The sequence below is a fragment of the Alligator mississippiensis genome, chromosome 11 (assembly GCF_030867095.1).
Source record: "Alligator mississippiensis isolate rAllMis1 chromosome 11, rAllMis1, whole genome shotgun sequence".
NCBI lineage: Eukaryota > Metazoa > Chordata > Crocodylia > Alligatoridae > Alligator > Alligator mississippiensis.
The window spans coordinates 44,724,479-44,736,812 of record NC_081834.1 but is presented as its reverse complement, the minus strand read 5'-3'; the positions used below and the strand labels follow the sequence as shown (position 1 = coordinate 44,736,812).

Sequence of the window (12,334 nt, the reverse complement as noted above, 5' to 3'; positions counted from 1 at the left end):
CCAGGACACTTGCAATGGCTATGAAGGCTGGGTACAGCTCAGAGGCACCACTGTTCTGCCTCCCATCTACAGTGATGCTAACTTTATGGCAGCTGCTGCCAGCCTGGGAACGTAGAAGGCCAGACAGACAACTCCTGCTGAGAATTGTTATTGGTGCCTCAAAGCAGATCAGTATGCCTTCCTGGCTGAGCAGAGAGCTCCAGGGAAATGCATGTCCTCTCCTTACATCTACTTGGCTAACACCACTGGCACAGCAGACCAAAGGAAGATGGAAAGCTGCCTCTGGGAGAGGCACATATGGCTCCATAGGTTTGGTTGCCTCTCATAGTTTCATAGTAGCTAGGGTCAGGAGGGACCTGAACAGATCATCTAGCCTGACCCCCTGCCACGGCAGGAATGAATGCTGGGTTCACAAGACCCCAGACAGGTGATCGTCCAACCTCCTCTTGAATTTGCCCAAGGTAGGGGCGAAGACCACTTCTCTGGGAAGTTGGTTCCAGATTTTGGCCACCCTAACTGTAAAATATTGCCTTCTGATCTCTAACTTAAATCTATTCTCCATCAGCTTATGACCATTGTTCCTCGTCACCCCAGGTGGTGCTGGGGAGAAAAGGGCTCTACCTATTTGGTGTTGATCTCCCCTGATAAGCTTGTAGGTAGCCACCAGGCCCCCCCTCAACCTCCTCTTGCTGAGGCTGAACAGGTTCAGGTCCTTCAGTCTCTCCTCATAGGGCCTGTCCTGCTGCCCTCTCACCAAGCGGGTGGCCCTCCTCTGAACCCTCTCCAGGCTGGCCACATCCCTTTTGAAGTGCGGCGCCCAGTACTGGACGCAGTACTCCAACTGTGGCCTGGCCAAAGTCACATAGAGGGGGAGTATCACCTCTCTGGACCGGCTTGAGGTGCACCTTTGGATGCATGACAAGGTATGGCTGGCCTTGCTGGCTGCAGTCTGGCACTGGCGGCTCATGTTCATCTTGGAGTCAATAATAACTCCAAGATCCCTTTCTGCCTCTGTGCTTTCAAGAAGGGAACTCCCCAGCCTGTATGTATGCTGTGGATTCCTTCTCCCAAGGTGCAGCACCCTACATTTGTCTACGTTGAATCCCATCCTATTCTTGTCCGCCCACTTTTATAGTCTGTCTAAATCTATTTGCAGCCTCTCTCTCCCTTCAAGTGTGTCCACCTCGCCTCACATCTTAGTGTCATCAGCAGACTTGGACAGCGTGCTTTCCACACCCTCGTCCAAGTTGCTGATGAAGATGTTAAGCAGTGTGGGCCCGAAGACCGAGCCCTGGGGTACCCCACTGCTCACATCTCGCCAGGTTGAGTAGAACCCATCCACCATTACTCTCTGGGTGCACCCCATCAGCCAATTTTTTACCCATCCAACTGTGTAGGCATCAATGCCACAGTCGCTTAATTTATTGATGAGGATGGGGTGAGAGACAGTGTCAAAGGCCTTCTTAAAGTCTAGAAAGACTATGTCCACGGTGACACCATCATCCAAGGATTTAGTTACTTGGTCATAAAAGGTAATCAGGTTCATAGATTCATAGATGTTAGGGTCAGAAGGGACCTCAATAGATCATTGAGTCCGACCCCCTGCATAGGTAGGAAAGAGTGCTGGGTTCAGATGACCCCAGCCAGACACCCATCTAACCTCCTCTTGAAGACCCCCAGGGTAGGGGAGAGCACCACCTCCCTTGGGAGCCCATTCCAGATTTTGGCCACTCGAACTGTGAAGAAGTTCCTCCTAATGTCCAGTCTAAATCTGCTCTCTGCTAGCTTATGGCCATTATTTCTTGTGACCCCCAGGGGCGCCTTGGTGAGTAGAGCCTCACTAATTCCCTTCTGCGCCCCCATGATGAATTTATAGGCAGCCACAAAGTCGCCTCTCAACCTTCTCTTGCGGAGGCTGAAGAGGTCCAGGTGCCCCAGTCTCTCTTCGTAGGGCCTCGTAGGTTGGTCAGGCAGGACCTGCCTTTGATGAACCCATGCTGATTGCCCCTTAGCATGATCTCCCCTGCTGGCCCCCCACAGATGTGCTCCTTGATGATTCTCTCCAAGATCTTCCCAAGCACCAAGGTGAGGCTTACAGGCCTATAGTTACTTGGGTCCTCCTTCCTCCCTTTCTTGAAAATTGGGACCACATTAGTCAGTTTTCAATCCCCCGGCACCTGGCCAGATGACCACGAATGCTCATACAGCCGGGCAACCTCTCAAGAGGTTGCTGAGTAAGGCAGCTTTTCCCCATTTCTACTCACACTCCCTATTCTATTCTAGCATGAAATTAGAAGGATAAGATTACTAAACAGAGACCAAGCACACTTGCTAACATGTAGTCTAGGCCTACAACTGCCTCACTCCCAGCCCTGGGCCACCAGTTCCTCCACTAGCCCAGCTCACAACTTCACACAGCTCTGCCCATGCCCCTCAGTCTTCATCCACAGGCTCTTCCTTCCCCACCAAGGCCCTTCATGTATACAGGCTAACAGCTATGCTAAGCCATATATGGCATACACAGCAGTCTGGTCTGCAGACAATGAGAGACAGTTCATGTCACTTGTGAACCAAGCTGCTGCTTCTATTTTAAAGGACCCTGGCAATATGAAGCCAAGGAACATATGACACTGTAGGCTCTAGTGGAGGGTCTAAAAAGACCTGGTTCTGAGGGTAGCATGAAGTCTGGCTCATGTACCAAGCCAAGAACACATTTTACATATAAGGAGCACATGCATCAGTAAACGAAAAACATATGGAGCCCAATTCTCCTTTGCAAGAGGTTCCCACTGACTTTAAAGAAAGCCCCATCAATCGGGGGTTAGATAATGGGCCTCCCCACTGTTAGCTACAAAAGTACGTCAGAGTTGAGGGAACCAGAACACACTACCTTTTCACTGAGCTCTGGGAAAGTTGCACTCTCATATGGGAAGGAGGGGTCATCCACGATGTGCCAGTGAAATACATTTAGTTTGTTGTATGCCATGACATCCTGGAAGCCAGAAGAGAGCAACAGGGTTACAGATGGATATAGCCTTGTCCCATGCAGGAAGATCAGCCAGTTTCCTTCCGAGTGCCCTAGGCATCTAAACAGGGACTTCAGAGTGCAAGTAGAACACCCTCAGGGTTCTATTTCCAAACAGGTTCCAAACGAAGGACAGCACCATGCGCTCAAGCAACAACTCTAGGATCAAAGGGTCACACAAAGAACTGCCCACTATGTGCACCATCACTGCTAAGAGGTGCTGTAGACCAAGTGGGATCCTTGCAACACCCATTCAAGCCCAGCTGTCCTTATGGGCAGCCTACCTACAAGCCTACTCAGGAAGTCCTGAGGAATCCTCCAGGAGAGGATAGTGAATGGCTTGCTCTGCTTTCAAGGCAGAGAAACTTGCTAGCAAGACAGGGAATTTCCAGGTACACATACCAGTGTCTCAAGGATGGTTCCCACAGGCAGATAGTGGCGAGAGGTGTCCAGCAGCAAGCCTCGATAACGAAAGCGGGGAAAGTCCACAATGTCAGTCTTATTGACATAGTACTGCAAAGAAAAGAGTGTGTCAGCCCCTCAGCAAGTAAGGGGCTCTAAGTAAGCGCACATACACATTGTAATATTCCCATGAACACACTTACCGTGTAGGGTTAGCTTCCTTCTCAGCAGAGGCCTCTACCTCCCTAGGGCTCAAGAAGGCTGGGCAGGAGCATTCCCATTAGCCCATGGATGGCCTTGGACAAGCCAGCCACTAGGACCTGCTACTTAGCTCCAAGACATGACTCCTCCCTTCCCAAGAGAAAGTGTTCCCCTCCCTGCTCATTCCCAGTGTTCCCTACATTCAGCTACTGGCTTCACTGGCCCCATGAGGTTGGGCAGGGCATCACCACAGGAGTCTGCACTAGTCGCCTGCAATGAAGGCTGGACCCATGTCTCCACCCTTCAGGATAGCAAGCACTACACTCACTGTGCCATCTTCAGCCCGTCCAACAAGCTGGCTGAAGGTCTCCAGGCCTGTAAGAGAACCATATACAACATTAGGCCTTCAGCATGGAACAGAGCCCAGGAGATGGAGAAAAATAGGGGTGTGGGAGTCACAAGAAGGCTCGGAGGAGGGTAGTAAATATCAGATCATCTCAAAAGGTGAACACACCTCACCTCTGAGTGCTCCCCACACAGAGTCCGCAGTCAGCAGGAAGGAGTCCTCTGAAATGGACAGCTTATCTGAAACACAGCATCATGCAGGACAATCCTGTGCATCTGACCCCCAACACAGCAGTTCCTGGGCTATAGGAAATTATACCCAACAGCTTTGGGATGGGACCATGACTGAACCTGGTACTCTCAATTTTTTGTTGGTTAATGGAAGAAGTGTTCCCCTGGGCAGGCCTTCCCTGCCAGCTCTAGCTTTTCTATCAGGCCCCAGTCCACACTGCTTTTCTAGCTCTGCATCTTTGTCAATCTTGGGATGCATTTGGGATAAGGTTAATTCTGCCACTCAGACAAGAGGTTGCTATGGGGGCGGGGAAAGGGGAGGGGGTTCTTCTGCAGAGGTACAATAACTGCATGAGCACTGAATGGAAGAGATACCTGCTCCTTCAGCTTCCTACTTCACTTTCCCCATCTATATAATAAGCATGATGCCCCACTGCACATTTTTTCAAAGCACTTGACCATCTAGACATGGACAGTGCTTTAGGCTGTTATTTCTGTGTCTGTCAACATACAGCTGTCCCCACATCCCTCCTCAAATAACCTTCTTACCATGTTTGTTCAAGTGATGCATAGCAACAGCTCTTACTGGGATTAGCTATAGCCAAGGAAGCTCCCTGATATATATGGCCTGGGATCTGTGGCCCCTATGCTAGTATTTTAACACGGTTGTCACAGTAGATACAGCTTTGCCATAAGCTGATGCTTACAGCTCTCCTCGGAATCCATGTTGGGATAGTCTTCGCATCCCGGCTTGGTGACAGAGACAAGCAACTCATTGCTGGGCACCTCCCACAGTTGCTCATGCTCTGCAACACATACAGAAAACAGATAAAACCAAACTCAATGCACTTCCCCTGCCCCAAATCCCAGTGTCTCCTCCCCTGAGGAGACACCCATCTTCCATTTATTCAGTTCGCAAAGCAGCGGAAATGCCATCAGACCCTTGCTCATACTGTCAGTGTGACTTCTAATACACAAGGGAGATGTCCCCTCTCCTCTACCCACAGGTCTAATCTGGGCTTTTAGAAGCACAACTGGTAGTAGAAGCATTCAATGAGTGCTATTGTGGATGTAATGCAAGATCAGGACAAAGAAACAAATAGGTAGAGCCCTTTTCTCCCCAGCACCACCTGGGGTGACAAGTAACAATGGTAATAAGCTGATGGAGAACAGGTTTAGGCTAGAGATCAGAAGGCAATATTTTACAGTTAGGGTGGCCAAAATCTGGAACCAACTTCCCAGGGAAGTGGTCCTCGCCCCTACCTTGGGCAAATTCAAGAGGAGGTTGGATGATCACCTGTCTGGGGTCTTGTGAACCCAGCATGCATTCCTGCCTGTGGCAGGGGGTCAGGCTAGATGATCTATTCAGGTCCCTCCTGACCCTAGCTACTATGAAACTATGAAACAACAAAACTGCCTGTACAGGAAAGTCTCACCCCTCATTAGTGGGGTCTGCCCTTGTTACTCGAGCGCCCCAGGGAAGACTGTAAAATGGCAGCTAAACACATAAGCAAGCAGAGGTGGGGGACAACTGTGTGTGAAAGAGCTTGAAGTCCAGTGTAGCAACATGTCATAGCACACTCTGAACAATGGAACCCGTTTTGAATACAAACAGGTGAGATCACCCACATCATCATATTTCATTAGACAATCTCAAGGGCACAGAGAGCTCCAAATGACTAAACTTCCCCAGTTTTGGGTAGAAAGAGCACAAACCTGAAAACATTCCTCACTCTCTTTCTCCTCAGGGGAGGTGAGGAAGGGACCCTGAGGCAAGGCAGAAGGAAGGTTAATCCTGGAGTACATGAAAAGGCTTACAGAGCAGATTTACCGAATGACAGCAAGGACTTAATCTACAACTTGCTCAAGTTCCCCATCAATTTCAAATGGCTTTGGACTTTAGGATGAAAGAACTTTTGAAGCCTCCCACATCTGGGCAAGATGAAAAGACCACAAACTCTGATCTGAGGAAAATGTTGCCTTCTGAGGGCAAGGCGACAGAGAAAAGATGGATCGGAGGGATTAACAGACATTCCCTTATGGGAGAAGTCAGTAATGAAGCCAACCATGTTGACATAACACCAGTTGCTAAGCCATGTGAAAGAGCAAGCACTACCCAAATCTGAGAGGAATGAAAACACCCAGAGGGACCAAGCCACTTTCAACCAATCTTATAACTGGAGATAGAATGAAAAGAGATATACCAGGGGCCAGCAAAGACAAGAGACAGAGCCCTGGAGACATGAAAAGAAATGACATTTGTCCCAGAACGTGGAGAAACAAAGGACAGCATTTCCCAGCCTATTCGCATGACTCATAAATCCCTTATGCAAACAGAAATTTTAGATTCTTTCCAAGCAAGCAAAGGACGTCCCACTGAGAGAGGCAATCTGTTTCTTGGTACCAGATATAAATGGAAATTTCCAAGAACAGAACAGCAGTTGTAGTTCTGCTAGTCAAGGTTGGGCCAATAAAAGTAGGATAGTTCCTAACGTTATGGTCTTGTCAAATTTTCCATGGGTCACCAACTGTTCTTTAAGTAACCTTGACAGTAAGGACTGCTTAATAATGAACCAAGAACTGGCAAGGCATATACCATCCAACCAGCCTATTACGAAGTACAATGCTAACCTGTCACACTAAGAAATGAGAGTACCACTCCAGCTTTACAAGGAATGTCAGAAAGACTGTGCTGTGCTCACTGAAACTGGGTTGAATGGCAGATGCCTTCTGGGAAGATGATCTCAGGGAGTGGTTCTCTACTTAGAGGTCTCCTTGGTCTACCAGATATACCAACCTTAAGGCTGAGTTACAAAGCTGATCGATTTGCACAGGCTTCAAAGAGGGTAAGAGTGGGTTGAGTGGATGGGAATGTTTGGGGAAGCTCCAAGGAGGTTTAGTCTAGAAATTGCAGCACTTGTTCCAAATACAAGCAATCCAGAATAGTCAAACCAGGGTTCTGCATGGGCACATTCTAATTAGCTGGTTTAATTGACATCAAAGTTTCTCTAATTCTTTGAAACATGACCCTTGTATTCATTTCTAATTAGAACACCAATTCCACACTTACTTTATGAAATACAGTATTCCTTTCTATATGTGATTTTGATTCTTCTATTATTCACAACAATCCTTCCAATAAAAATAATTATAAAAATAAACAATGCAATTAGACATGTCGTTAGGAAGTAACTGTGTTCTGGAAAGAATACAAGGACTAACTAAAGATGAGATGAGTGTGCAGGCACATGTCATAATTGAACAAATAACATCCAAAAAATTGTTCCAAGTAATTTGATGGTCACATTTTCCTCTAGCAGAGGTGGGAAAACATGAATAATCATTTCAGTTCAGATTCCTGGCAGAACCTAGAAATGTGGAAGTCCCCCATGTATTGAGTTTAAAATTAAACTTAACTTCCTATTGCTATTTACAGGGGGTCAGAACGGGGGTGAAGAGGAAGAAGAAGAGAAGAAAGGAAAGTGGCTGCCCCCGAGACCACACAAACCTTTACCTGACTCACTTGCTGTGTCAAAATCTGATGTACTTCAAGTAGTGCATCATGCATTCTAAAATCATCTTTTTTTTTTTTTTTTTTTTGCTTTGATCGGCAGGGAAACCACTCATGTTGACATTTAAGTTATTAAGCATGACGGTTGTTGGTTATTTCTGATGAATAGGAGATGCTGTATTTCTCAGACCTATTGCTTCATGCCAACTGCAGAGCTGGACAGACATTAGAGCATCAACGTATACCAATTCACACTGTGAATGTTTGCTTTGTGACAACAGCAGCTGGGAACTATTGTAAAGAGTTTAGGTTCTTGAGCCACCACAAAGAGATACTGGCTTAAGAAAAAAAAATCAGCTAGCAATTGTCCCAAACCAACCCCTGCCTGTTTAAAGTTTAAGCCCTTCAGTATTTGACTATATAGGATAGTCTACAGTGACCGAAGAGTAAGTCACATCCTTTACTTCCTAGACAAAATTGCTTTCCTGCTTCTTGCACTAGGGTGTTTTTGCATCTTATCCTACAAGGACAGACGCTCACAAATTGAGAGAGTATACTGAGAATGCAGGTCTGATTATGAGAGTGCTGCATGGACAGAGTCCTTTTTCCCTGCAGCCCCAGTTTAGCAGCTAAGAAATACAGAGCAGTGCTACAAACACCAAGACCTGAGCTTGTCAGAGAGAACCAGAGCTTAAGCAACTACAACATTGGCAGCAACCCATTCCCAGGCAAAGTGAAGTGGCAAAGAACCGTCATGGGCAGGGGTAGGATTTGAAGCAAATGAAAGGTCAAGAGTCCCAGAGGGAAGGAAGGACATGAAGACTAAGAAACCCCCAAGAACAAAACAGATTATGGTCTAGTACAGGGCTGTTCAATTTGTGACCTCTGAGCCACATCTGGCCCCAAGAGATGAACCTGCAGTCCCTGGGCTCCTGTTCTGGGTACTACTCCCCCACTACTCAGTTGCTGTTGCTGGAGTCTCCAAGTTCTCTCTCCTTCCTTTGGCTTTCCTTCCTGCCCCTACCCCTGGGGTTAGGGCAGCAGGGCCAAGAGAGCCTGTGGCTGGGTGGACCCAGGGACCCTACACACTGTACAGCAGGATTGTGCTTGTCACATGACATGGTGAAGAGGCATGTGGCACAGTGCAGTCTTCAGGGCTTGGAGGCACTGCTACCGTGCAATAGAAGGAGGTTGGTGGGGGCATTGCTTTTTACACGGTGCAGCGTAGGTGGGGGCAGAAGTGTGGGGTGGGAAGGGGCACAGCATGTGGCTGTGGGACTTGCAGCACTCAGCCACTTAGAAATTAGACAACCCTGGTCTAGTAGTTGAAGTACAAGGCTGGGCAACTCATCTGGGCTATGCTGCAGAAGTCAGCTAAACTCCAGTGTAGTTTACTTCACTAATACTTGTAAAGCACTTTAAGAACCTTGAAAGGAAAGGCAAGATGTACTACAGAACAGAGGGCAACACGACAGTGTCAGCCAGCGGGTACAGATTGTTTCCACATTTTAGTCATATATGCAGAGCTTATCACCACTCTTAAAATCAGGACTGGACCGCTGAGTAACCAGGGAATTTCTAGCCTGGCTGTTTGACAAACAAGATAGAAGAAGCCAGACAGGAAGGAAAAACTGCTCTGTTCAGCTGCCTGGAATCTCAAGAGAAACATCCTTTTGCTGATCTTTGACTGTTGTAACTCCCCCCCCCGCAAGAAACTTCTGCTGCTTGAACAATCCATTTAAACATGCTAGAGTTTTACAAAAGTTCAGAGCATGTTTGCTAAATCACTGCAATATTTTATCTCATTGAGAGCCAATCTTTTTGTCTGCCATGCCAAAGTAGCCCCAGACCTTCCATGGTGCCACTCCTATTCCCTTCCCCTTTCAGATCTGATGTTCTGCTTTCTGATCCCTGCCACCTCTCCCCTCCCTGATCTGCTGTCTGTCACAAAGAAGCTACCCATGTTGTTGGAATATGTTTCAGAATATGTTATTATTGTTTAAAATATGTTATACTTATGCTATAACTCTGCTTATAAATGCTTATGCTAAGTAGCCATCTTAACTGTGTCAACAATTTTAAAAGCAGCAAGCAAGTCTGTGCAAGTCTGTGGGCTGTGAATGATGCAAGAGAAATGGTTAAATGGAGGCTGGTACAAACCGGCTACAGTAAGTAACAAGATAAGATACAGGGGTCTTAGGAATGTGGAGATGGTACAATGTGGGACTGAAAAAAAGACTGGAATATGAAAGACAACACGTAACTGGTGATAGAGCCTAAAAAATATATATATATATATATATATATATATATATATATGCAAAAAGGTAAATGGTAATTGGTAAAGAAGTCTCCATAAGTTTCCAGGCTTTGGTCGAAGTCTGCCCAAAAGGAAATAAAAAGGTAGTGAAAAAACAGCCTGATGAGCGCCTTGACCACCAACACCAACCTACCGACATCAAGAGAGCTGGCGCCCCCTCTCGACTGGACATTGCCTTGAAGAAGCCTGTGACTGGCCATCGCAATGCGACTCCAAGAGCCACGTATAGTTGACTTAGTGTGAATGGTATGCATGCTGAGTGTATGATATAAGCATGTGGTGTACTGCTAAATAGTCTGACTCTGTTGCCCATTACTATGCAATAAACCCTAGTTTGCTAAACCAACATGTTGGTTTTATGTCCAGCAATGTCACTTGGGACATGCATATCAAGTTGGCCACCCCCAATTTATCCTGTATTAAGGCCAAGAGACACATCCTACAAACATTCAGTCCAAACATGATTTTGTTTTTACATTAACATGCTAATCTTCTTACGGCAAGGACCGACTTTCCATTCTGTACAGGTGCACACCCAGAACCCAATGCAACAGGGCAATATTCACATCTCCTAGGTGTGCCCAGACGACACAGGGCAGCCACCTTGCTGTCATGTGCTTACATCTTCAAGAAAGGGTACTTATGGGGGGGAAATGAACATCCAGATGCTCCAGTGCCACAAAGACCCAATGGCAGAGCGCTGCATTTCGGGGTCATTTATGCACACAGGGGCGCTTTGAAAGGAGTCCCTCCCTTTGGGCTGCAACTGTGCTAGCGAACCACCACTGTTGCCAGTAATCCCTTAATTCAAGGATGATATCTATCACTGCTCACTAATGGGTCTTGAGGCGACTCAAGACTCTAAACGTTGAGCCACGGACCCATCCACAGACATTGCAAGTCTTTCCGCAGGGGAGAGTAAGCCATAGGCTAGGATCTCTCTCCTTTTCCTTCCCCGATTCTCCCTTCTCTGCTTCAAAGTTGAGGTTGCAGCACCACTGGAGTCGGTTGGCAGCCTGCCCCTCCCAGCTCTGGATGTCAGCGCCCATTTTCTTGAGATGTGCCTTCAGCACGTCCTCTGGCCACTGCAAGGGCTCAGGCGGCAGCTAAACTACAAGCCAAGCGCTTGTTTTGGGAGTTGAGAGCCGGGCAGATACACGTGGCACCCAACCAGCGAAGCTGGTGCTTGAGGATCCCCCACTCAAGGCTGGCAATGATGCCACGGGAGGAGGAGGATCTCCACGGGGCGCTAGCCCGCTGCAGGCTCTGAAGGGGATGACGGCAGGTCAACTACATTTCACAGCCATAGAGGAGAGGGGGGACCATGACCCTACTGCAGACCTGGATCCCGGTGCCTTTCTGGCGAGCATGAGGAGCAGAGACAGGCTGGAGCCGTGCGGCATCTCCTCTCTGCCGCCCGCAGCAACGACCTGAGTGCCCAGCTGCAGGCACTCGCAGGCCTGCCTGGGGGCAGATAGCCTCCACGCCCCGAGGGCTCCCCATGGGCCTCCCGCCCCAGGACACTGCCTGCCGGCCCCCCTCACCTGGCGGGCGGCGCTGGGCGGCAAAGAGCAGGCGCCAGTAGCGCAGGAAGGCCTGGTCCAGCACGGCGCAGCCCGGCCCCACCGCCGAGCCGCGCGCGTAGCCGAAGCGGAAGCGAGCGGGCACAAGGCGGGAGCTGCCGCCCGGCCACACGCGCACGTGCTGCGGTTGCGGCCACACGGCGCCGCCGCCGGGCCCCGCCGCCCCCGCCAGCACCCACACCCACACCCACACCCGCCACAGCCGCCCGCACGCCATGCTACCCGCGACCGTCATGTGACCCTCCCAGCCGTCATGTGACCGCCCGCGTGACAATCCCGCCACGTGACGTGGAGCGGCTCCCTGCGGGGAGGGGAGAGGGGAGGGGGCGGGGCTTCGATGAGGGGCGGGGCCACGCCTCTCCAGGCCCCTCAGACGTGGGCATGCGCCCTCCCCTCCCGCCTCCCTGCGGCAGAGGCGTCACCCCGCGGGGGCGGGCCCAGGCCGAGGCTGCAGGGTTGCGGCGCTGCACAGCGCCCCCCACTGGGTGCCGGCGGCAGGCGGGAGCTCGGCCCTGAGGGCAGTGAGTAGCCCGGCGCTGCGCAGGGCGCGCGCGGGGTTTGCTGCACGAGCCGCGAGACGTCAGTGTGACGTTTCATTTCTAGCTGGGTGAAGTGGTGCGCCCCGTGCACGCTCCCTTGCCTGAGGAAGGCGTGTGGGCCCGAAAGCTTGCAAATGAAGACTTTTTTTTTTTTGCAGCTATTTAGTTGGAGACATC

General features: G+C 49.4%; 1 protein-coding gene across 2 annotated transcripts in view; it reads right to left on the bottom strand.

Moving 5' to 3' along the window:
- Positions 1-11,850, bottom strand: part of HEXA (hexosaminidase subunit alpha) — a 34,538-nt gene extending 22,688 nt beyond the window's left edge. For both annotated transcript variants that reach the window (XM_059714923.1, XM_014604474.3), the window contains exons 1-6: positions 11,580-11,850; positions 4,912-5,010; positions 4,148-4,213; positions 3,957-4,003; positions 3,428-3,538; positions 2,891-2,992 (exon numbers count right to left, since the gene is read on the bottom strand). In XM_059714923.1, the coding sequence (XP_059570906.1) occupies positions 2,891-2,992; positions 3,428-3,538; positions 3,957-4,003; positions 4,148-4,213; positions 4,912-5,010; positions 11,580-11,835 (681 nt within the window). In that variant the 5' untranslated portion in view covers positions 11,836-11,850. The remainder of the gene's footprint in view (positions 1-2,890; positions 2,993-3,427; positions 3,539-3,956; positions 4,004-4,147; positions 4,214-4,911; positions 5,011-11,579) is intronic.
- Between the last annotated feature and the right edge of the window lie 484 nt (positions 11,851-12,334).